The following is a 27,451-nucleotide window of genomic DNA, read 5'->3' on the forward strand; positions in this document are numbered from 1 at the left end:
GGGTGACTGCCCATGATCAATGGGCTGTCTTTCGGGGCGGGGTACGGACTTGGAGATGGTTCTGGGATGACATAGAGGTGGTTGTTGCATAATTCTGAGAATATAATAAAATTGACCACATCTTGTGCTTTACAAATGATGAATTATATTTCACAAGGCTGTTATTTAAAAATGTTCTTGGTTAGTAAGATGTGACCATCCTCTGTAGACTATGGGATGGTGGACATGGAGCTGACGCAGGAAGGTCCTGGGGTTGAGAAAGACAGATACTCATGGTGGTTAAAAATGTCTCACACGGGAGAGCTGGAAAGAAGCAGCATCCTAATCTACTAAGTTATTTTACATAGCGTAGGGCTCAATCACATGACTACAATGGTTACTAAGTACTGCCTTTAAGAGTTTACATATTCAGGGGTTGAGGAGATGGCTAAGTTGGTAAAATGCTTGCCTTGCAAGCACAAGGACCTGAGTTCGAGCCCCAGACCTGTCTTAAAACACTGGATGTAAGGGCATGTACTTGTAATCCCAGCACAGGAGAGGTAGAGACAGGTGACCACCGGGACTTGCAGGTCACCCAGCAAGCCCTGGTCCCAATGAGAGACCTTATCTAAATAAATAAATAAATAAATAAATAAATAAATAAATAAATAAATAAAAATACAAAAATACAAAGCGATAATGCCTGAAGAACATCTGAGGCTGTCCTTTGGTCTCTAAAGTATGTGCATACATGTGCACCCACACACATGTGCACCATCACACACACAGTTTATATATGCAAATGTCCAAGTGGGGTGCTGCATGTATGTGGCCTAGAGATAGAATACTGGCTGTTAGCACAGACACGGGGTTTCCTTTTGACAGTGATGAGAATGTACTGGGACATTCTGGAATGTTTTGGAATGGTGATAGGTGTATAACATTCTTAAAGCCCTGAATGCCCCTAATAGTTAATTTTATATTGTGTGTTCTTAACCATGGCTTCAGAAAACATGAGTAAGAGAGTGCTTTAAACATAGAAGCAGCCACATCCATGCAGGAATAGGAATCCGAATCGTTACCAATGGAGCTGGGAAGCTACTGTTCTCTGGCCCTCATGCTCTGGTCTGTCCTGTCCCCGTCTCGAACAAGCGGCAGAGAGGCTAGCATCACCAGCAAGCTGCCGTCTGTCCTCCACACCGTGGTCACCCTGCATTGTGCTCCTGACCCCATCCAGAGTCTGCAAACATTCTTTTGAGTCCTGGTCATGTCCCTAACACCACTGGCAGTTCAGCTTATCTGTAGGACAAGCCGTAACCTCCCAGAACAGGTACACAGTCCAGTGGGGTCATAGGTGTCCATATGTGAACTCCCAACACTGAAGAGGAGGGCCAGGCATTTGGGGTGCTGCTGGAGGGTTAATGCCCTGTGACCCAGTGGCAGTAAGTACAAAGTGCCTGTGCCAAGTAGGGAAAGAGTGAGTAGGTTGCTGTGGGATGGTCTGTATGTCAAGTGTGTTGCTGATTGGTCAGTAAATAAATCACTGATTGGCCATTGGCTAGGCAGGAAGTATAGGCGGGACAAGGAAAAGAATTCTGGGAAGTGGAAGGCTGAGTGAGGGAGACACGGCGAGCCGCCATCAGGACAAGGAAGATGTAAGGTACCAGTAAGCCATGAGCCATGTGGCAAAGTAAAGATTAATAGAAATGGGCTAAATATAAGAGTAAGAGCTAGACAATGACAGGCCTGAGCTAATGGCCAAGCAGTTTAAATAATGTAAGAGTCTGTGTGTTTATTTTATAAGTGGGCTCTGAGACTGGCGGGACTTGGTGGCGGGAGCTGGAGAGAAATTCTCCAGCAACAGTAGGTGAGCATCAATATGCTGCAGTTTGGGGGAAATACTTACTACTATACTCTAGGGTGTATCTTGGGAGTAAGCTCTTCCTGCATCGATTTTAGCAAAAGGTTTCAATTCAGAAACTCATTGAAAATTGAGATTTTTGGCCCCTGATCCACAGGCCCCTACCCCACCACATCCAACCTCTTCACCCAGTCAGATTCTGCAGTCTTCCTCCAGGGTCTAGCCCACAAGCACGATCCTCACACCTCATCAAGGAAACTTCTCTTTGAGACATAGAGAGACCATCTGGTCCCAGCTGATACATTTGTGACTATCTCCTGCACCTAACGCTCCAGATCATTGTGAAACCCGGTGGGAAGATTGTAAGAGCCATAAGAACAGGGGTTTGCGGTGAGATCGTGTCTCCTAGAAATGTCAGAAGCTACACCCACGAAGTCTCACCAACATGGCTGCCTAAACATGAGCTGAACAAGGACAGCAACAAAAGACATGCTAACATGGGTGGGGAAAGGCCCCTCAAGCCTCAGCCCTACCCAAAGAACTACAGACAAGTAAGGAATGTTGAGAGCTGGAGAAATAGTCTTCCCCAGGGAAGAGTACACTGATTAGTTATCTGATGCCAAATGGCCAGCCCTTATACATATGAGCAGGATTATACAGACTAAGTAGGTTTCATTAATGTATGTAGGAATGTATATATGTCAACAAGTTTTTTTAAAAAGAGGCCATGAATTTGAAAAAGAGCAAGGGGCGGAGGTTCATGGGACAGTTTGGAGTGAGGAAAGAGAAAGCAGAAATGATGTGATCACATTATGATCTTGGAAAAAAATACTTGAAACATTTTGACATTTTCGTTTATCCCCTGTTCCCTTGGGAGGACACTGCCCCAGTCACTGGCTATGTTTATTCCAGTGCTATACTGCACACAGCATGACCACACCATTCCCGGCTCTATCTTGTTCCTGTAAAAGTGCCTGGCTTTGTCCTAAGTCCTCCCCAAATGTCCCAGGGAGCAGGTAGAAAAGACTAGCGATTTCCCAAAGGTGTCAGCTCTGGCAAACACTTCCAGAACAGCACCCCTGATGGGGAAGCACCCTCACACATGGCACCATCCTCAGCCACCTCTGGAGTGCTGGGCCTGCTTCCCCAAGCCTGGCTCCTTCACCCTCAGGGAGAGTGATCAGGACCAGCATGCTCTTTTATCTCTTCATCTTTCTCTCTCCTGTGTGCCTGGCGTCGCCCATTGTCTTCCGGGTGCCAGGGTTAGAGGCGTTGATAACTAATTGACACTTTTCTACATTTTCCAAATTCTCTACCTTAAGCATAATATCGAAACATCTTTTTTAGTACGGAACAAAACCCATCGTGTGTCGTACGTCATCCTCCTGCCTCGAGGCTTCACTCAAAATTCACATAGACCTTAGATTCCAGTCTGTCATCTGAATGGATATAAGCGATCAGAGTGAAGTGTGTGATGGGAAGGAATAACCCACGTCCCCAAGAGACGTAATAAAGAAAACATTGTCTGTGCAGACAGTGGAAGACCATATAGCCTTAAAAAAAAAGGAAGGTCCTGACCTTGGCTGTGACAGGGGTGGACCTTGAGTACAGTATGCTAACTGAAATAAGATGGATGCAAAGAGACAGACACTGTAGAACTCCACTTCCAGGAGGACACACCTGGAGTCATCAGATTCCCAGAGACAGAGTAGAGTGTGGAGGGGGTGAGGAGCAGAGTGTCAATGGTTCTGGAGACAGGGGTGACGGCAGGACACCATGCTGCTGTACTTGCTGTCGATGGGCTGAGGGCATGGTTCACCGTGTTACCTGTGTTTTATCACAGCAGTAACAGTCCGTCTGGGTCCACCTGTAATCTCACCAGGTTTACGACATCTGAACTCTCGCATGCCACCCAAACTGGGGCAGAGGTGGCAGGGGCTCAAAGAAGAGCGGAATCCTGCTGTGCACTCCCTCCTTGGGATGAGGACTCAGAAGCCCTGTTGCCAACCTGCGTCTGGAAATGAAGACCAAGTTCTCAGCTCACTCTGTGCCTCCTGTAAAGTGTGCCTGAGGAGAATGGAGGCCAGGAGAGCGGATGGGGAAGACCAAGGTTTGCCAGTGGGGCTAGGAAATGTGACCAGGGGAATAGCTGCCGTTACAACTTGGTTACTTAATTAATGTGTAACTTGTGCATGTGTGCGTTCTATTGTATGGGTTTGCTTGTGTGTGTGTGTGTTTGTGTGTGTGTGTGTGTGTGTGTGCGCGCGCGCGCGCGCGCACGTGTGTATAGACATACAGAGGCCCCAAGTTGACATTGGGTGTCTTCCTCAGTCAATCTCTACTTTATTTTTTGAGGCAGAGGCTCTCACTGAACCTGAAGCTTGCCAATTCCAGTCAGTCTGGCTATCCAGCTCGCCGTCGGGGATGTCATCACATCTCTGCCTCTGAAGTGCTGGGATTGTAACCAGCCTCCACACCGGCCTGGCTTTCACCTGGGTTCTGAACTCCAGCCTGCACACTTGTGTGGCAAGCTCTTTGTCCATCAAGGCATCTCCACAGTTCCCTGACTACCTCTTCTTTATTCATTTCTTCCCCCTACCTCACACTTTGCCAAGGCCAACAATGCGTACACTGAGTAACAGGGACAGAGAACTGTGGCACCAATTCTAATTGATCTTAATAATAAAAAGCTGGAGCCAGATATAGGGATAAGTGCTGAAAGATCAAAGAAGTAAAGGCACAAGCCACAGCTACTTCTTACCTCGCCAACCCCTCAGCCGGAAAAGGGGCTGAGCTCCTGTATTCCTCCCTCGGCCCAGCCATATCACCACTTCCTGTCTCCACCTCCCTAGGGCTGGGATTAAAGGTGTGTGCCTCCACCACTTGGCTCTGTTTCTCTTTTAGACTGGTTCCAGCTTGTGTAGCCCAGGGTGGCCTTGAACTCCTGATCTTCCTGCTGCTTCTTCTTCCCAAGTGCTAGGATTAAAGGTGTAAGCCACCACTGCCTGGCCTCTATGGTTAACTAGTGGTAGCTCCACCCTCTGATCTCCAGGCAAGCTTTATTTGTTAGAGCACAAACAGAATATCACCACAGAGAGCAAAGTTACTTGGAAAACAGAGCGGAACCACAAGAAAGAATAATTCCAGATAACTTACCTGGCACGCACACCCTGGTGTGCTGCCTGATGTATTCATTTGCCCCCCTTGTGGGTTCTGAAGACATCTAGGGATGCCCCTAGTTCCTCAGGCTTCTCTTCAAGACTTAAACAGCTATTTAAGGGAAGTCCTTCCTTAAGTCTGATTCTGTGCAAACACCTGAGAAAGACTTTAGCTGGGTTAAGCTGAGAGACCTGGAGTATGTGGCTAGTCCTTTGTCTCTCTTCCTCGCTTTCTCTCATCCTCTACCCTGGGGGACTTCAAGGTCACCAGGCCTTCAAATGTACCTGCATGTGTGAGTGACTTAGGTTTCACTCCCATTGTCATAATCAGCCAGGAATTACAAAGAGGAGTTACAGAACTCAGTTCCTGGGCCCGAAGAGATGGCTCAGTGGCTGAGGCCTGGGTTCAGTCTCCAGCACCCATGCCCATTAGGCAGCTCACAATGGCCTGTGAACCTAGTTCCAGGGATCTGATACCTGCTTCTGGCTTCCACAGGCACCAGGCATGCACATGGTGAATAGACATACGTGCCCAAGAAACAGTTGTGCACATAAAATAATAAACGATAAAAATTAAAAACCTCAGTTCCTTATATTCAGCATCCCATGGGCATAAAGACACACTGTTTTGTTCTTATGCTGGGAAATAGGCTGGGTAAGTGCTGGGAAGGACCATTCCAGAGTCTCCCTTTGTGCTAGCTCCTAGAAAGTCTTCCTGAGTACAGTTTACATTGATATCCCTCAGGGTCACAAAGCACTTTGGTACCCTTGCACTCATGAGGATTCACATCACCCCTGGGAAAGGTCTGGAGGAAAAGTCCTAATGTCTCCTGTGTATAATTAAAAGGCTGCTGTGACTTGGGGAAATTGACAGATTTACCCTAGTTCACAGAGCTTAAAAAATAAGATAAGACAGGGAGCAAGCTCGAGCTCTCTGCTTCCAAATTATATGGTGATGGCATCAACCACATGGGTGACTATGCAAGAGCTCAGTCAATACTTGGCTGTGTTCTGGAAACACCAACACTATGACCATCATTGCCAAGCCACCATTAAGATTAGGGTCTGTGAGAGAAGAGGTGTTCATTACCAAGCTGGGATCACCTGGATCCAAAGTTCTAGAATATTCCTCTGTATGCAGGTCACTGACTCTTCCTTTCAAATGATACCAAAGGCTGCAAATTCCAAGATTACGGTCTGCATGTACCACACAGAATAAAGATCTGCTTCCTCCTATTAATGAGACCAGGGGTGCAGGCATGCTGAAGTTGGGCTGTTTAGAGATCCAGGGAGAGATGTCTGTTAAGGGCTGTCTGGAGCACCGTGTAAATGAGATGCAATTGGCTCCAGAGGACGTGTTTGACTTGCCTCAGATTCCCACCTTTTGTAATCAGCCCACTGTGATCATTTCATTAATTTGTCACCGGAAACCAAAAGGAGAAATTGTTCCAGGTAATCGGCAGTAATTAGAGTAAGCTTCCAGCACTAGTTACAAAGATAATTTAAAGTGAGAGGCTCTGAACTGTGAGTCCTAGCATCGCTGGATTAGCAGTTCTGGGATAAGGATGACAGTGGAGTGATGTCATTATGTATTAAGTCCGGGTAAACGATGTCCATGCAGACCAACACACAAACAAGAACTGTTCGTGCGTAAAGGGCTCGGGGGTGAATGTTTCCTTTGGGGTGATGCTCACCAGGGTCTAGCACATCCTCCACAGCCCCAGCACCCTTTACAGCCTTGCTCACCTACCTAGGTCCGGTTCCACTGAAGCCAGTGCAACTCAGACCCTCTTCTCTGTCCACCTTCCTACTGCAGTGCCTCTTAGCTGCTCACTCCTCGGAATGCAGTCTGCCCTTTCCAGAAGCACTGCTTCTTCCTTCTTCCCCCAGACAGGCTTAGCTCCCCCACCCAAGTGCCGTCCAGGAACCCCTCATGCAGCACCGGACAGGCAATCCCAGTTCCCCACCAAAGAGACCCCCCAGATCAGAGGAAATGTTACCGATGGTTCATTTTTCCAAATACTATCCACTACCGTGCTCCTGAGATGGGGAGTGCACTCTGCTTCCATGGCATCTCTGCTCAGTGACCTGCTCATCACAGGAGCTCAATCTCTCAAGGTCAGGTGGAATCTTGAAGGTCACGTACCTTTATCAGCTGATGCAGTTCCCTGTCTACCAACTCCAGCCTTGATTCACACAAGCCATGAGGACTTGCTACCTTTCATGTCAGTAAATCCCTCCCGCTGTCTGTTAGTCTAATTCACCTAAGTGTGTAGAATATTTGCCTAGTGAATAAATGAAGGAACAAGAGAATGGTAGTGATAAGGGCACGGAAGCAGACACTACTACAGGACAGGAGTAGCCCCCGCCACTCAGAAGCATTGCTTTCACAGGGTTCTGGAGTGGTCCAGCAGGGTCAACCAGGAGGCTGAATTCTGCCCAGCAGCAGGTGACTTCCAGCATTCTGATATGACCAAGTGCTCCTAAGTTGCTAACTTCCTTCTGAGCTCACACCCACAGTCTCCCCAGCATGCTCAGCACCCCTAGTCTCAGCCTTAGGAATAACTTGCTTACTTACCTGTGGTCATAGAAGAAGACAGGACACTCAATGCATGCAGGGAACGGGTCGCCTGGGAGACTGTGGGTAGCTGACGAGGGTCCCTCAGAAGCAGAGTGACAGGTGCGGAATGGAGCTCAGTTGCTTCAGCTCATGCGTGCACAGGTGCAGAAAGCAGAGGTTTCAGGAGGCACTGTTGGGGTGAGGGACTCGGGCTAGCCTCCTGGGAGTGGGGGGCCAAGTTCAACAGAGTGGTCAGTGTTTCTGGGGCTATGCAACTCCAGGAGACAGAGAAGGCTTCATGCAGGTGCCACTGAAGAGTCTATCTTGGAAAGCTACCAGCTCTAGAGCTTCTGCAGGTGAAGTCCAAGCCTGCCCCCGGGAGAGACCACAGGCAAAGCAAGAAAGCAGGCTCATGCTGTGCTCTCATCTTTCTCTCTCTCTCTCTCTCTCTCTCTCTCTCTCTCTCTCTCTCTCTCTCTCTCCCTCTTCCCCCCCCCCCCTCTCTCTCTCTCTCTCTCTCTCTCTCTCTCTCTCTCACACACACACACACACACACACACACACACACACACACACACACACACACGAAGGAGGAGGAAGAGTCTATGACTATTCACTTTGTGTCCAGCACAGACAGACAGACAGACACAGCTCTGGCTTCTGTTCAGCCAATTATTATGACGGCTTGCTCCCAGCTCTGAAGGACCCTAGGCTCCAGGACTGTCACCTGGAGTGTGCTTGAATCCTGAATGCACCTCAGATGAGGTCCTCCAGAGTTGTGGGTCTATCTGTCATAACAATGTACAGTTGTCAGCAAAATAGGAGTGAGCCGTGAAACATCCAGCTGACAGTTCCCTCCATCCTCAGTTGCTGCCGTCCTTTCTTACCTGCAAAACACCGCGCCCCCTTCCCCTGACTCCAACAATTGTCTGAGGATGCCAGGGACAGACCCTGCCTGCTTTGGCTTCAGGCATGTCTTCTTACCCTCCTTGCCAGTGACCTCGATTTCTTATCTTCTAGAGATGCCAGGATGCCATGCTCCAAATCTATAAGCTGACAATGCCTTTAAGATTTGTAGAGTTTCACAGCCAGGGTTGTGCACCCAGTGACCTGTGATCTCCACGACACCCCCATGCATTTAGTGGCCCCAGGATTCCTCATGCCTTCACCTCTCCTTCCTCACTGCCCCTTCCCCTCGGCGCCTCCCATCTCAGTAACTCCAAGCTCTGCCTCCCCACTGAACTGCTGGTTCTCTCGGCTTTCTGTCTTTGATGGGCATAGGCTGCTGAGTTCGATTTCCACTTCTTCTCGGTCATGACTTTGTGACCTCAGGCAAGTCTCAAAAGGGGGTTGTGCCTCAGTTTCCTCACAAGTAAAGGGGGCTGTAAATGGTAGTGCCCATCCATAGGCTTTCTATGAGGACTACATGAGTTAGTTTAAGCACCCTGAGTTGCCTCCAAGAGTGAGAGTGTCTGTGATATTTGTACAAATACAATGGCATGCATTACATTTATTGGTGAGCATTTGATTGCTAAAATCAGGAAACACTCATAGTCTCACTAACCATGATTAAAAATATTACTACAACATCTTGGCATACACAAAAATAAAACTGGCTGCATGTCTTTATCTGGAAACTGGGAGATGGGAAGGAGGAGAAGAGGAAAGAAGCAGAGATGGAGGGAAGGAGGAAGAGGAAGAGATGGAGAGAGAAAGAAAAGAGGAAGGAGGAGGAAGGAAGGAGGAAAAGAAAGTATCAGACTATATCTGTCAAGATCCTTGGCTATAAGCGATAGAAACAACCATCATTTAAGTAAAGCAGAAGATAAAGCCAATGGGCAGCTCTCAGCAGCACTTACAAAACTGGTGGGCCTGCTTGGAAGTCAGGTGGGAACACAGGAGTCATCAGCTCCACCTCAGCCCAGAGCAGCCCCGCGGCCTGGGTGGTGGGTGGGCTGCAGAGCCAGGCATCCAAACTCAAAGCATCTCTGGTACTGCTCTCTCCGCTGTCCCTGGAAATCAGCCATTGCTGCTGCCGCCGCCGCCGCTGCCACAATCAATTCTCCTCCCTCCCTGGTTACTCGTGTTGCTGGCTCCTCACACAAAGGTCAGGATAAATGCATCTGATTAACTGTGTGCCCATGAACTGGATGTGAAGAAGGCTGATGAGGCAAGAGTCTGTGCTGGGGGCTCTTGGGTAGAAGGTGGGCTTTGTATCTTCAACCATGGGGAGGTCCTAAAAATATGTAAAAGGACTAAAATTCTGGGAACCCCCTCCCATGAGAGCTTTCCCTGTGTGGAGACACACACAGCTTTCCACAGCCTCACATCAAAAACCACTCAACCCTGCTTGTTCTAAAAACTTACTCAGAATTGTTTGAATTAAGTGTGGTCAGATACAGATACGGGAATGACCACCATCAAGACAGTAGTGTATACTCACAGATCCCTGCACATAAGAGGCACAGTGTGCTACACAGAGCAGCGCAGGAGGGTGCCAGAGTAGGCAGGAGGGAGGAAGTACAAAGAAGAAAGCTCTTGACTTGTGAGCCCCCTACCCCCACCACCGTTCTAGACAGGTTAGGGTTTTGAGAGATGGTTGTTCGCTTTTTGTTTGTTTTTGTTTTATGAGGCGGTATCTCACTATGCAGCCCTAAATGGCCTGCCTCCACTCTGCCTCTGGAGTGCTGGGGTTAAAGCGTGGGCCCAGTTTCCTAGATAGCTTTAACTTGACGCAAACTAAAATGATCTGGGAAGGGAGTCTCACTGGAGAGATTGCCTACATCAGATTGGCCTGTGTGTGTGTGTGTGTGTGTGTGTGTGTGTGTGTGTGTGTGTGCACGTTGGGAGTTGTCTTGATTGTTCATTGGTGTAGGAGGGTCCACTCTTCTGTAGGTGGCACCATATCCCAGGCAGGTGGTGATTATGAACTGTATAAGAAAGCTAACTGAGTATGAACGTGCCCCAGCCAGCAAGCGGCATTCTCTATGCTTCTCTTTGCTTCTGTGGTTGTGAAGTGAATTCCTTGTTCCAGAGGTAATGAAGAAAATGCTGAACTCCAACAAACATCCCTCAGACAAACTCAAGTGCTCATTCTAACCTTGGGGATGCATTTTGGGAAGACGGTGGACGAGGCAGTAGCCACAACGGCATCCACAGCACAGGGCGATATGCACAGGATCTCCACTCGGGAAAAGCACTACTTCATTACGGTGAGTTTTGGTACAGTTTCTTGCAAGTCATTTATGGCCTGTGAAGGAGAACAGTCAGGCTGGCTGGTGTACAGACCTGGAAAGTTAGTGTAAGCTGCTGTGTGGGCAATTGCCAGTAATGTGATAACAGCAATGCAGGTTAAGACCATGCAGACCAGGGACATGCAGATCAGGGACATGCAGACCAAGGTCATCAGACCAGAGCCATGCAGATCAAGGTCATCAGACCAGAGACATGCAGACCAGGGATATGCAGATCAGGGACATGCAGACCAGAACCATGCAAACCAGAGACATGCAGATCAGGGACATGCAGATCAGGGCCATGCAGACCAGAACCATGCAGACCAGGGACATGTAGACCAGAGCCATGCAGACTAGGGCCATTAGATTTCCCAGTACAAATAAGAACAGTCTGAATAAGCTCACAGCATTCCAAAGCTAAAAGTGTGGAGTTCCAGGGCCTTATTTATGTAAATTCCCCAATTGAGTATTGCTTCTTTTTCTAGTTTGTTATTAATGACCTTCTCTCTACAAAGCTTTCACTCCCTCAGTGTTTTATATGTTCTTAGATGGGTCAGAATCCTAGTGACGCCAGTGATGTGGAATAGGCATTACTCAGTACTTTGAATGGGAAGGAAACTCATCCCAAGGTCTTCCATTAGCCAATTGATGACTTTATCATGTCATCTACTACGAAATTTCCTATTAGTCAGACTTCTGTTACTGCGATAAAATACCTGAGGAAAACACATAAGAAAGAAAGGTTAATTTTGGTTCACAACCAGTCCGTGGTTGGTTGGTTGGCTTTGTTGCTTTGGAGCCTGTGGTGGAGGAAACTGCTCACCTCCTGGAGTCTGAGAGGCCAAGAGAGAAGCAGGAAGGGGCCATTGTCCAATATGCTCTCCATGGGCACACCTCAGTCACCTAACTCCCTTCTACTAGGCTCTACTTCTCAAAAGTTTCCACCATTTCTCAGGACCCTCCCGCCCCCAGGCTGGGGACCACAGTTTTAAAGCATGGAGCTTGAAGGAACACTTAGGCAGAGCATAGCATTCCCTTAGCTTAAATCTCGACGCCCGAAGGCCAAAGTACTTCTCACCACCCCAGTGGTGACCAGGATGCCTCTCAGCCTTGGGGGAGAAAGCTCCATGGGGCTCTTTCTGTGTCAGCAGGAAGGGGAGCAGAACAGACAGACAGATAGCCAGTCTTCCATCATCTGTGCAGCTTACTGATATCACATCTTCACAAAAGCCATCAGTATTGTGTGTGGTCATGTGTGCACATGTGCATGGCCACAGTGCTCACGTAGGGGATCAGAGGACAACTTTCAGGAGTCTCTTTCACGATGTGGGTCCCAGATATGGAACTTAGGAAGTCCTGCTTCGCGGCAAGCCTCTTTATCAGCTGAACCACCTCACCAGCCCCATATGAAGCTGTTCAAACATACAGACTAACCCCAAAGTAGAAAACACACCTTTTGTTTCCTAAATACCGGTGAAATCTCCCTGGTCTGAGAGCACAGGAATCTGTGCACAGACACACTCATCTGACTATAGACAGAAGCAAGCAGAATCTTGTAGATTTGGGGGCTATTTTGTGCCTCCTTGGAACCTGTCTGCTGGGGCATGAGGGGATCTTATGATGGCTCAGGTCGGGAGGCAGGAAGGGATGGTGGGTGGGAAGATTGTCATGGGTACCCTGCAGGCAAGAAGGTTATGGGTTTTGTAGCTAGGGCTGATGGAAGCAGCTTTCTGTACCCAGCACCATTCTTCTTACAGTTTCCTAGCACTTGACGTCTCCTTTCTCCTCGGCCAGAGCCGGGAACTCAACTAATGCAAGAAGCGGGCAAATCACAGGCTCGCTATGCAGTTGAAATACAAGCTTGGATTTCAGCCATCTGGATGGCTGTCAGTGTGTTCCTCTCATTTCCAAATGTCCTTTCACTATATGTCTTGAAACATTTCCCTTTCAATGTTAAAGTTTCAAGAGGCTGAGGCAGGAGCTTTGCAGTTCCTGACAGAGCTATAGGGTGGGGGTTGCTAACCCCAGAAGGAGGCAACTGAGAGGACTGTTTGTGTGCTCCCGAGTGCCAGCTCCAGCACATTGGAAGGTCTAGCCTTGGACTTGAGCAAAGGTTACGCTCACAGTATAGGAAGAAAATGAGGAAATCTGCAGTGTGGACGTATGTGGGTTGATGAATCCTGGGATCCAGTGGAATGTCAGTTTCCTCAGGGAAACAAGAAAAGGCACTGGCTGAGAGAGAGAGAGGGTTCTGGGGCCTGGGGGGAGAAGGGAGCTTCCGTAGGCTTCTGGGAGACCAGGGGGAGCCACGTCAGAGAAAAGTAGCAGCTGAGTTGGTAGAGTCTGATGATGTGATATTAATGTCTGTGTCCTGAGGGGTCTGGGAGCAAGGGTAAGGATCCAGGCACTCATCCCTGGGGGCACACAGAGAGAAGAAAACAGCAGAGCACTGGAGGGGACCTCAGTGGAAGCAGGTTCCTTAGGTAAGAGCCACAGGCCAGGCAATAAGAGAAATGGAGCGGGGATGGAGGGGCAGGAAGGGAAGGGAGAGGAGAAAGGTCAAGGGCATGGTGGGTTTTACTAATGATGCACCTGAAGTTCCAGAAAGCACAGTGAGACTCAGATGATAGCATAGAAAGATGGGGGGGGGGGTAAAGAGTAAAACCTGTCTTTGGTGACAATGATAATATCCATGGCAGCTTGGAGAATTGAACTCAGAAACCAAGCAAGAGTAATAGCCACAGCCCAGATTGGAGAGCAGGACCAATCCCATGAGGACGCTGCACTGCAGTTGACTGCCGAATCCATGGGGCCTGCACCATCCCTACCCGCACAGTAGCCCATTTGAGAGCCTCTCTCATATCCTCCTTCGGCTCACCAGTCCCGTGTGAAGTCTGGGCTGATGCACCTGAGCTAGTGAGCCTAACTCACAGGCCTTGACCCTAGATTTACATCTGGATGGGAAACAGAGTGGATGGAACTTTAATTCTATGGTCCAAGCAGCTCTTCTATCAAAATTCGAGAGTTTGTATCTAAGCAATACGTCTTACAGTGTTCTTGTTTACAGTCCTGGAGTTTTCTTTCAGTCAGATAAGCAGAGGGTGATTATTAAGGATCTTAATAACTCAAAGACACATGGGGAGGATGAGAGGAGCCAATTTAGAGATCCTACTGCCAGGGCCCAGAGAGATGGCTCAGTGGCTAAAGGCAACTGCCACCAAGCCTGATAACCAGAATTCAATCTCCAGGACCCATATAGTGGAAGGTCTAGAAACTCTACAGCCAAAAGCCCCACTGTAAGAGTGATACGCCATGATACAGCTTCAACATGGCTGTCGCTGGGCCACCGCCAGGTACCATGCCCATTCAGGACTAGACTGTAGACACTCTATCTCAGCCTCCCTAGAAGAACTAGCTGTTCGCATGCCCACCATCACTGGGAGAAAGTTACAACTCATATCCCTGTTTCCTCCGGTTATCTACTGTCATACCCAGTCTCTAAAGGAGCCAGAGCCCATGTTACATGACCAGTCTCGGAGGGTAGGGGTGGGGAGGGGGGCTTTGGAGAATGCAGCACTTGTGGAGTCTACAAGAAAGCAGGGCACCGAATGTCAGAAGTATCAGAATAAAGAGAAGCTGTTTGAAGGAGTTGTGTGGCCCTGAATGACAGATGCCACTACAGGATGGAGCTTCCTGTATGTAGGAGACTACACTGAGCAGCTGAAATAATGACGGACAAGAGAAATGATGAGTAGCCACGAGAAACATTCTGAGCCTCAGTTCTCTGCAATCAACCGGCCACATTTTGAATCCAACATTCCATTAAACAAAAACTCCCCCATGGTCCTTCATTGCAAGTTAGCTCTTTTGTCTGCTGCCCTTACATTCAACAGTACCTGGGTCATTGTAAGTACTTTGTAAATATTTGTTTAATGAACTAAAAGAATTTCACACTGAAAGTAGCACACTATAAACAGACTAAGCATCAAGCAGAACATGTGTTTAGCGACTCTAAGAAGCAGCTTAAATGGAATCTCAACCGAAACACCCTCAGTGTAAACTCCTCATCCAACCCCTGAGAGTGTAAAACAGCTTTTAAAATCAAGCTGGGGCCGGAGGGATCCCTCAGTGGTTAAGATCACTGGCTACTCTTCCATCTGGGGTGGATTTCCTCAGCACCTACATGGCAGCTGACATGTAACTCCAGTTTCAGGAGACTCAGCACCTTATTCTGGCCTCCTCAGGCATTTCATGTACTTGGTGCACAGAAGTACATACAGGTCAAACACCCCCTACACATACAAAATAAATTAAAGTCAAGGCTGGGAAGCAGAGCAGCAAGAGATAGCAGTGTCAGGAAATTCAAAACAAAACCATGAGCCAGGCAGGCCTGATGGTGCAGGCCTACAATCCTAGCAACTCTGGAGGCTGAGGAGGAGGGGCCATAAAATTAAGCAAGCTTAAGCTAGAACGTGAACTTAAAGCCTACCTGAGCAATTTAGTGAGACTCTGTCTCAAAACAAAAGATAAAAAGAGGGCCAGGGTGTTGCACAATTGTGGGGCATACACGGGCTGCAAAGAGGGTGCCAAGAGACATTCAGATAAATAGAGCTTAAGCTTTAAGGTGTTTACGCAGAGAGTGGATACAAATGGTGAGGAAGGAAGTTAGCTCAAATTATTTATGCTAAGATAAGATACTAAAAAACAAGAGATAGTATCAGGACATAAACAACTTGTAAATAGGGTGCCCTTTAAAATGATTGGTTTGTTCCTTCACCCCCTCCTAGGGTTCTGAGGTTTTCTGGTACAAAAGAAGCTTACTGCCTATCAATAAATGGAGTTCTTGCTTGACTTAACTCCCCACTGTGGATTGTCTCCGGGTAAGAGGGAGGCTGGGAAACAGGCGAGCACTTGACTTTCCTCAGTTCCAGGCCACCTCTTCACAGGTGACCTAAGTTCCTGGTGGGGCAGGTCCCCACACACAATGGCAGAGCCCTTGCCCAGCATGTGTGGTACCCTGACTTTCATCACCAGTACTACAAAACCCAGTGAGTTCTTGTGGTGGTTTGAATAGGAATGGCCCCGCAGACTCATGTGTTTGAATGCTTAGCCCATAGGGAGTGGCACTATTAGGAGGTGTGGCCTTGTTGGAGTAGTTATGACCTTGTTGGAGGAAGTGTGTCATTGTGGAGACGGGCTTTGACGTCTTGTATGCTCAAGCTATGCCCAGTGTGGCACATAGTCTCTTTCCTGGTGTCTGTGGATCAAGATGTAGAAATCTTAGCTCCTTCTCCAGTGCCACATCTGCCTGCATACTGCCTTGCTTCCTGCCATGATGATAATGGACTAAACCTCTGAACTGTAAGCCAGACCTAATTAAATGTTTTCTGTAACTAGAGTTTTCCTGCCTGGCCCACAGTCAGGACAAATCTCTCTCACCCAACAGTCCCACAGTCGCTCAGACCCAACCAAGTAAACACAGAGACTTATATTGCTTACAAACTGTATGGCCGTGGCAGATTTCTTGCTAACTGTTCTTATATCTTAAACTAATCCATTTCTATAAATCTATACCTTGCCACGTGGCTCGTGGCTCACCGGCATCTTCACATGCTGCTTGTCATGGCAGCGGCTGGCGGTGTCTCTCTCAGCCTTCCTCTTCCCAGAATTCTCCTCTCTCCTTGTCCCGCCTATACTTCCTGCCTGGCCACTGGCCAATCAGTGTTTTATCTACTAACCAATCAGAGCAACATATTTGATATACAGAACATCCCACAGCAGTTTTCCTTTATAAGGGTTGCAGTGGTCATCGTGTCTCTTCAACAGCCATAAAACCCTAACTAATATGGCTCTCTACAATTGTCAGGAACACAGTAATTGACACCTCATGCCATTTATGAAGTATCACTATTGTGTCAGCCAGGTTTTTGGTTTTCATGTTAGCTTCTAAAGTATACACAAATATTACAATGAGCAGACATGAGGATCAGCATTTTAAACTAAAACAAAATCTCATTTCCATATCCTTTTGAGAGACCTAGAAACTCATTTGCCCATGCCTTTGGAGGCTTATAACACAAGGGCACATTGACATGGGGTGGTCCATGAGAGTACAGAAGAATGTAACTGAGCTCATTAATCTAGGGATGAAATTGAGTCATAACTCAATGCAGAGTGTCATAACATGCTGAAGAGCCAAGCTAGTCACAAGAATAAAGAAAAGGCAGGTGTGACAGCAAGGAGCTTTCTCAGAACTGTATCAGTCAGTGTTCTCTAGAGGGACAAAACTGAATCCCTAGAGGAGCCTGGAGAGCTGCTGGTCTTCAGTCCCCAAGAAGCTGGTTCTACTACAGCGAAAGAGTCAGAAGCCCGAGTGACAGGGAAGACAAACCTCAGCTCACCAGTGAAGGCCAAGAGGCCAAAACAGTGACCCTTTCCCTTCCATGTCCTTTTATCTGAGCTGCCACCAGAAGGTGCCACCCACATTTTGGGTAGGTCTCCCCACATCAGTTATGACAATCAAGACAATCCCCCCAGACATGCCCAGAGTCCAACATGATGTAGACAATTCTTCATTGCAACACTTTACCAGGCGACTCTAAGTTGTGCCAAGTTGACAGTTGAAGCTAACCCTCACACTAATCAAGGATGATTCCCATTTAAAGACGGAAGTTCATTTTTCAAGACTTCATATTTTTCTTTAAGAGGTGTTTTGTGGGCCAGTCGGTGGTGGCACATGCTTTTAATCCCAGCACTTGGAAGGCAGAGGCAGATGAATCTCTGTGAGTTCAAGGCCAGCCTGGTCTGCAAAGTGAGTTCCAGGACAGGCTCCAAAAGCTACACAGAGAAACCCTGTCTCAAAAAAATCAAAAAACCAAAACAAAAAAGAAACAAACAAACAAAAAAAGAGGTGGTTTGTGAAGTTAAATTTTTTGTAACCATGTTTTTCTTCTTTGCTTTGTAACTTTTATAAACACACTTATAGACTCAGTAACACTCTACCAGTCAGAATGTAGATGTAGGCAACAGAAATCACTGTACCTCTTTCAAAGAGATGACTTATTAATTATAAGTAACAGGCAGGTGTATTAAATATGGATAATGTGTCAGTTGTATTAAATATGGGTGATGGGGCAGGCATATTAAGTATGAGTAATGGGGTGGGCCAACAACATCTCTGAAAGGATTTGTTTCCAGGCAGCCAAACCTTTAAGAAAGAAACACCACCATGGACCTAGACGCTACCACCTCTGCCCCTGTCAGCTGACCAGTCCCGGAACCAAGTTTCTGAGCACATGGCTCAGTGGGCCGCCAGGGGTCAGCAAACAACCCTGGGGTCTCTGGATTGAGCAGTTGAGCCAAGGGTTAGGTTACTTAGTAACACAGGGACCTCTGGTTTGAGAGCCAGCTTTCCACTACCACAAACACCCAAGGTAATTAGCTTAGAAAGGGAAAAGGTCTATTCTGGCTCACAGATTTGGAGCTGTCATTCTATGATTGGTTGGCCCCATTGCCCATAGCAACAGCACGTAGCAAAACCAGTCAACTCAGGAACGAGATGCAAGGGAGAGGAAAAATGAGGGGTCAGAATCCCAATATATCCTTGAAGGACATACCTCTAGTGATCAGAAGACCTCCCCTGAGCCTTCAGTTCTTCAAGTTCTCCTAATGGTGCCATGGGTTGGAGACCAAGGCTTTAGAGGAGACTTGACCATAGGCTCCTAGAAGGAGCCGTTGTTGAAGATGGGAATGGAGCAGAGTTCTGTCTTTGTCGGGAGCTGTGGAGGAGCATTACACAGTCAAGCAAAGGTGAGCACTAAGAGTTAGGTGTGCAAATCTGGAACCCAAAGGGAAGTCTGTCAAGTCAGAGGTTTACGTCTAAGAGTTTGTATACAAGCTGGGCTGCAATCTGATTGGTTGGCTTAAAGGAAAAAGTCAACTTTTCTTTTGAGATCACTGTATTATTGAGAGTCTCTTCATTGTTGGTTTTTTTTTTAATTTTTGTTTTAGGGTCTCTCTCTCTCTCTCTCTCTCTCTCTCTCTCTCTCTCAGTCTGTGTATGTGTGTCTCTGTGTCTGTCTCTTTCTCTGTGTGAGTTTCTGTCTATATTAGTCAGGCTACTCTAAAGAAAAACAATGTAAAGAGGACTTATTAGAATAGCTTACAGGCTAGTATTTATCGGAATGACTTATAGGCTAATATTTCTTAGAATGGCTTATAGGCTACGATTTATTAGAATGGCTTACATTCTAACTAATCCAACAATGGCTGCCTATCAATGGAAGGTCCAAGAATCCAGTAGTTGTTCAGACCACAAGGATGGATGTCTCAGTTGGTCTTTGGTATATGCTGGAATCCTGAAGAAATAGGCTCTAATGCCAACAAAGGAATGGACTTTATTGGAGAGCGAGCACGCAAAGAGAGCAAGCTTCCTTCTTCCATGTCATTATACAGAATGCCAGTAGATCAAGATTAAAAAGGTAGAACTTCACACCTCGAAAGATCTGGGTTAAAGATTTATCTTCCCACCTCAAAATATCCAGATTAAAAGTCTTCCCTCTTCAAATGATTTAATTAAGAAAAAATTCCTCACAGGTATACCCGGGCACTTTGGTTTTATTTAGATGTAGTCAAACTGACAACCAAGAATAGCCGTCACTGTCTTTGTGTGTGTGTGTCCTCTCTCTCTCTCTCTCTCTCTCTCTCTCTCTCTCTCTCTCTCTCTCTCGTGTGTGTGTGTGTGTGTGTGTGTGTGTCTGTATTTCTGTCTCTCTCTCTTTATATCTCTCTTTTGTGTGTGTCTGTCTCTCTATATGTCTCTGTGTCTGTTTGTCTCTCTGAATCTCTGTCTGTGTCTGTCTCAGTCTGTATATGTGTTTCCTGCTTGTTTCTTTATCTTGTGAGTCAGGATCTCCTATAACCCTAGTCGGTCTTGAACTTGGTATGTAGCTGAGGCTAATACTGAACCCTGTGTCCAGAATGCTGGGATTACAGGCATGCAGGACAATACCAGTTCATATTCTCTTCTTTTTCTGCCTTCAAGCCCAGGTTCATCTCAAATCTTTCTCCAATACTCCACTGCAAGTGCTCCCAAAAGGCCTTTTCTATTCTCAGGGCAACATCCCACATTTTCAGCCACTTTCTGCTTCTTAAGTATGAATCTCAGAAAACACAAACTGTCCACACAAGACCTGAGGCAAGAGGAAGAAGCTCCCGAAGGAATCACGACAATCAACCCCCAGTAAGCCAAGTTCCACTATCCGACCGGCAGCCTCTAGAGCAAAGGAAGATGTTAATTTCTCACTGCAGTAGGGTAGACAGTGTTTCACAACAGCCTTGGACTGAACGGTGGATTGGTTAATTGAACTCATTAATGGGTGAGGTTTCTGTTTTCCCTCTTAACTAGGGAGAGTACTGGGCCAAGGGGCAGGAAGTTTCCAGAAACCTCCAAGAAGCCCAGCTCATTTTTTAAGCAGTGTTACTTAAAATACAGTGTACAAAGGGGAAACAGACTGGATTTATTTCTTCTAAGCCTCGAGAGAGAAGGTATTCTGGTTTGGCACACTGTGACTGGAGGGCTCTATGTATTCTAGAAACACTGCTTGGAGAAGCAGGCAAATGGAAGGGATTTGCAGAGATGTGTGCAGCATTCAGAAAATTGATGTGCCAATCGAGACCAAATACTGGAGGAGAGAATGTTTGCAATGTTCCCTCTCCTTCCCTCCCTCCCTCTCTTATCAAGATCAACCCTCTCTCCCCATACCAAGCCTGCCTAAGAAAGGTCAAAGTCTGAGATTGGGGCGGGGCTGGGGGACAGTGGCGCTCGCCGTTTAGCTGGGAGGCTTACACACACAGGCATATCCTAGCTAGGGCTTGGGCTAGGCTAAGACCAGGCTTGACACTTAGGTGTAAGGTCCTGCTGGACTCTACAGGCTAGGCGGGGTGAGTAGGCGGGGCTCGGGCGGCAGTGGGCGTGGCGTGGCGTGGTGGGGGCGGTGCTGAGCCTGTCCCCAGCCACCTCTCCAGTCCAGGCCGCAGCCCTCCAGCTCCTCTTCTCTGTGTGCTTGCTTAGCTCTGCAGCCCCGGCCGCCATGGCGCTGCGTGTGGCAGCATTCGACCTTGACGGTGTGCTGGCCCTTCCCTCTATCGCCAGCGCCCTCAGTCGCACCGAGGAGGCCCTGGCGCTGCCCAGGTAAGGGGACTCGCCGCTGGGTCTGTGTCACAGGTGGGCAGTCCCCAGCCTCCGGGTGCCCTGCCCACACGCCCAGCCCAGGTTTCAAATTGCTTTCCAGGTGAGCCTGGGCAAGATCAAAAATCATTGCCTGGTACTAAAATGCCCGTGGGCACGAGATCCGTTGCCCTTCTAAATACTAAGTAATTAAACTTTGCTAAAAGCTTCAAAGTTGTCCTTTGCAAAAAGGAGGCGATGCTAAGCTATTTGCTACCGAGTTAATTCTATTGAACTGGGCCTTTGAAGAAAGTTCTGTCCAAAGGCCGGCGTTACAGGAGAGCTAGCGTAACAGCAATTTAGAGAAATGACCCACAGCCCGAGGAAATGAGGACCTGGGAGGTAGTCGCTGATACCAGAAAGTAGTGGCTCAGCTTCAGATGGGGAGGGAGGAAGCAGGGGCCTGTAGAAAAATGTCTGGAAAAAAAATATATCAAAATATCCAGACATAGGGCTGGAGAGTAGGCTGCAGTTAAGCATGTGTTCTTGCAGAGGAACCTACATTTGATTCTCAGATGTCAGGCAGCTCCAGGGGATCTGACGCCCCTTCCGGCCTCCTAGGGCACCTGTACGCACAGATGCACATAATATAAAAAGTAATAAAAATAAGTATTTTAAAGATCCAGGCGTTACTAATTGTATGTGAGCTCATGAATGATTTCCCCTCTATTTTCCCCTTCCCATTTACAAACGTTTTCTAATCAGAAAGCAGGAAAGTGTATTTATTTTAAAAAATTAAAAAGGATGAAAGGCCAGTCTGGAAGGACTCAGGAAAAACAGGAAGGGGTAATTCCAAATTACAACTGAGAGGTAGACGCATAGTGGCAGCTTGTGATCTGGGTATCTGCCTCATCTGAAGACTCTAGTATTCTTATGACCGCAAAGGCCAACAGGGCTTAACCTTTATTCTATATAAATCAGGTAAGCCAACTCAAAGGAGGCTTAACATCTAGAATGGCAGTTCTCAACCTGTGGGTCGTGACCATTGGAAAACACAGTATTTCTGATGGTCTTAGGACCTGAGACACTGCTCAGTAGCAAAATTACAGGTATGAAGTCGCAAAGAAAATAATTTCATGGTTGGGGGTCACGACCGCGTGAAGAACTGTGTTAAAGGATTGCAGCCCTAGGAAGGCTGAGAACCACTGCTCTAGAACCAGGCACCGTCTCAGATGGAGAGACTGGGACGTGGCGGGGAGATGGCCTTGCTCCATCACACAGTAGCCTCAGTGGCCCTGAGAGGAGTGTTCCTACACCCAGGTTCCTCCCTCTCTGCCTCACTGTGGCTTTGTTCTTCCTCGGCCACTGCTCTAGAAAAGTATCTGTGCAGGGTAAATCAATAAAATACATCAGCGACCGAGAAACAAAAATAAGACAGTGACTACAGAGTCCACCATCAAGTGGCCACACTGCAGTTAAGTCGAAGCTGACAGAGAACTGTATTTGAAAATGGAGAGCTGTCTACCTCCCAGCTGTGCTTGCACGATAGGAGTCACGAGGAAGGAATGATGAGCTTATTTCAAGAAGTTCGTGTGTGTGTGTGTGTGTGTGTGTGTGTGTGTGTGTGTGTGTCCACTCCGTTTTTATGTGAGGGTAGGGATGGATGTTTGGTGTGTAGGTAGGTGCACAGGTGTGTGCGTGCTTCACCTGTCTTTTTAGTCATCTGTCCTGTAAAGTAAGACATTGCCTTTCACTAGGAATTTTGGGTGAAGATTAAATTAGCTTATATGCAACATGGATGGGCAGCCGTGTTCTTGATACCATTCAAGATACCAAACAATTCCGTTCATTGTTTACAGAAGTTCTCCGTGTCTCCAGAGTATGCTCATCTGATGGTAGCCTCACCCAGTTCCTTTGTGACCAGGGTTAGGGTTGTTTCCAGGTGCCATCGTGTAGACTATGGCACACTAGCTGAACACAGGAGGTCAGAGGGCAGGCTGTGAGTCTGTTCACCCATCAGATGTGTGAGCTAATCATGTAGGTTCCGGAAAGTGACGGGAAAGCGTCTTCCACGCACTGGGTGTTTTCAGCACGCTTGAGGGCTGCTAGAACAACTCCTCCCGCACAAGCGACCGAAGCTCAGGCTGAAGCAGTGCTGTGAGAAGTACAAAGCTCTTGGAAATTTTCCTGTGTCTCTTATTTGTTTGTATTTTGTTTTTGTTGTGTGTGTGTGTGGGGGGGTGTTTTGTCAGTGTGTGTATCTCTGTACCATGGCCTGGTGCCCATGGAGGCCAGAAGAGGGTGTCAGATCCTTTAGAACTGGAGTTCCAGATGGTTCTGAGCTATCATGTGGGTGTTGAGAATCTAACCCAGGTCCTCTGGAAGAGCAGCTGGTGCTCTCCAGCCCCTCTGGCTTCGCCAGTTTTGTTTCCTGTCACGGCCCTTTCATTAATCACTGCCTTTATGAAGCATTCTTAAAATACAGTTCTAAGGGGCCGGCAAGAGGGCTAAGCTGGCAGAGGTGCTTGCTACCAAACACAGCCACCTGAATTCCATCTCCAGGACCCATATGGTGGAGGGAGAGAACTGACTCCCTCAGGTTGCCCTCTGACCCATACATGTGCACTGTGGCGTGTGTGTGTGCATGTGTACACACATACACATAAATAAATGTAATAAAAATTAGATCCATGTTTTCCAACGGCAAGAATACTCTTGTTAATGTCAAATTGCTTCTCCTTCAAAATAATCCCTGCTTGCTCTTGCTGTATAAATGTAACAATGTCCTCTTGCTATTCCTATGTGTTCTGTAGTCAATCCCCATTTTCCAGGCAGAAACAAGTAATCTCCTTAGTTTCCCATCTCACTCTTATACAACTATCGGCTTACTTGTCAATGTGAGTCTCCTAAGGATGGGACGGTTGTTTCCCCATCTTTTACATTACAAGTTGTAGCACACAGCCTTGTACATCTTAGGTGTCTAATAAAAGCTTCTGGCATTTAACTGCACCCCAATTCTTAAAACCTGGGCTGCTGCTAAAGGGCCTGAGGATTCTCACTGAGGAGATGGCAGCATTCTGTTGTGTACTGTGGTGGCATTTGCGTTGTTCTGATTTTACTGTGAATTATTGACTGACACATTGAAAACATGTGAATCTGATATCAATTGTACTTTAATAAGATAGTTCAGAAAATACTGAAAACTACTCACTCATAGGAAGATACTAGATGTGGAACAAGGATGACTGGAATGCTACTCACATCACCAGGGAGGCTACCTGGAAAACAGGACCCCAAGAAAGACACGGGGATTGCCCAATGACAGAGAAATGGAATGAGATCTACATGAACAGCCTGGACATGAGTGGGGGTAGTGAAGGGCGAGGGTTGAGGGAAAGAGAGCTTGGGGAAGCGGGAGATCCCAGCTGGATCAACAACAGAGAGGGAGAACAAGGAATAGGAGACCATGGTAAATGAAGACCACATGAGAACAAGAAGCAAAGTGCTAGAGAGGCCCACAGAAATCCACAAAGATACCCCCACAACAGACTGCTGGCAATGGTCGAAAGACAGCCCGAACTGACCTACTCTGGTGATGGGATGGCCAAACACCCTAATTGTCATGCTAGAAACCTCATCCAACTACTGAGGGATCTGGATGCAGAGATCCATGGCTAGGCCCCGGTGGATCTCTGGGAGTCCAATTAGCGAGAATGAGGAGGGTTTATATGAGCGAGAATTGTTGAGACCAAGGTTGGATAAAGCACAGGGACAAATAGCCAAACGGATGGAAACACATGAACTATGAACCAATGGCAGAGGGGTCACCAACTGGATCAGGCCCTCTGAATGGGTGAGACAGTTGATTGGCTTGATCTGTTTGGGAGGCATCCAGGCAGTAGGACCGGGTCCTGTGCTCATTGCATGAGTCGGCTGTTTGAAACCCGGGGCCTATGCAGGGTCGCTTGGCTCGGCCTGGGAGGAGGGGTCTGGACCTACCTGGACTGAGTCTACCAGGTTGATCTCAGTCCGAGGGGAAGGCTTTGCCCTGGAGGAGGTGGGAATGGGGAGTGGGCTGGGGGGAAGGTGAGGGGGGCGGGAGGGGGGAGAACAAGGGAATCCGTGGCTGATATGTAGAACTGAATTGTATTGCAAAATAAAAATTAAAAAAAAATAAAAATAAATGTAATAGAACCATTATTAATATGAGAAAGCTGAGCAAGGCCACAAATCTCAGGTACATCTTTTATAGATGCGTTGAGTTGATGATTTTACCTGAAAGAGGGTTAGTCTGTTTAAAAAAAAAATACTCCACTATTGTCAGAAACAAAATTCCCAAGTAGAAGATAATTGTTCTCATAGATAGGCATGGTAAATAGTTGCAAGGGGCTTGGTAGTTGCAGCTGATAACAGGCAAGGCCTGTCCAATAACCAGGACTGCCAACAGCACAGGCTGGCTGGGTTAGCAGGAGAGTATTCCTGGAGGGTAGAAGGCCAAGATCAAGTTTCAGCAAAGTTGATCTTCCAGTTGCTTTTCTTTTGCTGTGATAAACACCATGGCAACAAGGAACCTGGGGAGGAAAGAGTTTGTTTGACTGATAGGTTACAGCTCATCAACTAGGGGAGCCAGAGCAGGACTCAAAGCAGGAACCTGGAGGCAGGAACTGGAGCAGAAACAATGGAGGAATGCTGCTTACTGGCTTGCTATTCTCGACTTTCTCAGCTACTGTTATTATACAACCCAGGGATGGCTCTGCCCACAGTAGGGCTGTACTCTCACACATCAATCAGTCATCAAGAAAATGTTCCACAGACATGGCTGCAAGTCAGTCTGATGGACACAATTCCTCAACTGAAATGTTCTCTACCCAAATGTGTCTAGATTTGTGCCAATTCAACAAAAAATAATTATGACAAGACAGTCTACCCCATGTCAATGTTGATACACAAGCATGTCACTTTAAGTAATACTCATTTCATAGCTTGTACCCAAGATCTCCATGTTTATATTACAGTAGAAAATGTAGTCTGACTTTTAAAAGTCCCATAGTCTGTAAGTGGAAGTTTCTGTCCTGTCAGCTGTTCCCAAATAAACACACAGAGGCTTAATATTAATTATAAATGCTTGGCTGATAGCTCAGGCTTATTACTAACTAGCTCTTACAGCTTACATTAACCCATTTCTATTAATCTACATTCTGCCACATGACTCATGGCTTTACTTGAACTCCAGCATGTCCAGCTCCCTCTGTGGCTCCTGACAACTCCTCTTACTCCACTCTTCTTTATCCCAGCATCCTTAGTTTGTTGTCCCACCTATATTTCCTGCCTAACTACAGGCCAATCAGCTTTTTATTAACAACGAGAGCAACACATTTTCACAGTGTATAGGATTATTCCACAGCAAAGGTCTTTAAAATTTTTCAACACTTAAAAGTTCAAGATCTCTTTAAAAATCAAAAGCTTCTTAACTGTGAGCTCCTGTAAAGTTAAGAACAAGTTACATATTTTCTTATTCCTAGAGAGAAGAACCAGAGTACAGTTACAATCAGATCAAAGAAAACACAAACTCCAGCAGTGTAAATAGCTTAGTGCCTGACATCTGGGACTCACTCATGATCTTCTGGGTTCCAAAAGGCTTAAATGCTCTACTTTCCCAGTGCCACCAGCTGCAGCACAGTTTGTCTCATAGACACAGGCAGCTCCACTCCACACCTATCACTGTCCTAGGTGGATGTACCATGGTCCTGGTACTTCTATTATGTTGGTGTCTCCGCTACAACAGAGGCTGATCCCTCTGCTCACCCTGCCACACAGTACTGAGGCTCAGTTGTTTTCTGTGACCCCTTTAATCTTGCAGCTTTCATGGCATCAAAACTAATACCATCTGGGAGACTCTTACGCATTGCCAAGCTTGGCTGCCAGTTTGAGATGCAGCCTTGCCCTTCCCTGCCCCCGACCAAAGCTTCTGAGTGCTGACCCTGATGAAGTACTTTCCAGAAGACTTAACCTCAGTGATTCTGGTCTCTTGTTAACCACATCTGATTCTTCAGCCCCAGATGACCAGAAACCACAGATTCTTAATCCAAATAGCATACTATATTTGTGACATTTGGTTTCCTCCAACAAATCTCTCCTTGACTTGAGGCTAGCACCATCTCTGTGTGTCCAACCATGCCCTGTGCTCTGTGTGTGTCTGTGTCTAAATAGCCTCTTTTTATTAGAATACCAGTTATGTTAAATTAGGACCTCATTAACTTCATTATCATTTTAGAGATCCCATCTAAAATGGGATCTCTAAAATTATATCTACAATTATTAATATTAATTATAAATGCTTGGCTGATAGCTCAGATATAAAATAATCTCCCCATTGTGAAGTACTGGAAGGTAGAACTTCAGTGTGGGGATTTTGAAGGAGAGATATTTCAGTCCTTTAACATAGGGAATATTTTAGAAATCAGAGATTAAGATAAAATGGAAACTGTG

The 27,451-nt window shown here is 47.0% G+C and overlaps 1 protein-coding gene across 1 annotated transcript in view; it reads left to right on the forward strand.

Annotated features, from left to right (window-relative positions):
* The first annotated feature begins 20,801 nt into the window (after positions 1-20,801).
* The window catches only part of Ephx2 (epoxide hydrolase 2), a 40,132-nt gene continuing 33,482 nt past the window's right edge, over positions 20,802-27,451 (forward strand). Inside the window, exon 1 of the mRNA XM_059273439.1 lies at positions 20,802-20,986. Coding sequence (XP_059129422.1) covers positions 20,886-20,986 — 101 coding nt within the window. The 5' untranslated portion in view covers positions 20,802-20,885. The remainder of the gene's footprint in view (positions 20,987-27,451) is intronic.

Source organism: Peromyscus eremicus, chromosome 9, assembly GCF_949786415.1.
Source record: "Peromyscus eremicus chromosome 9, PerEre_H2_v1, whole genome shotgun sequence".
NCBI classification, from domain to species: Eukaryota; Metazoa; Chordata; class Mammalia; order Rodentia; family Cricetidae; genus Peromyscus; species Peromyscus eremicus.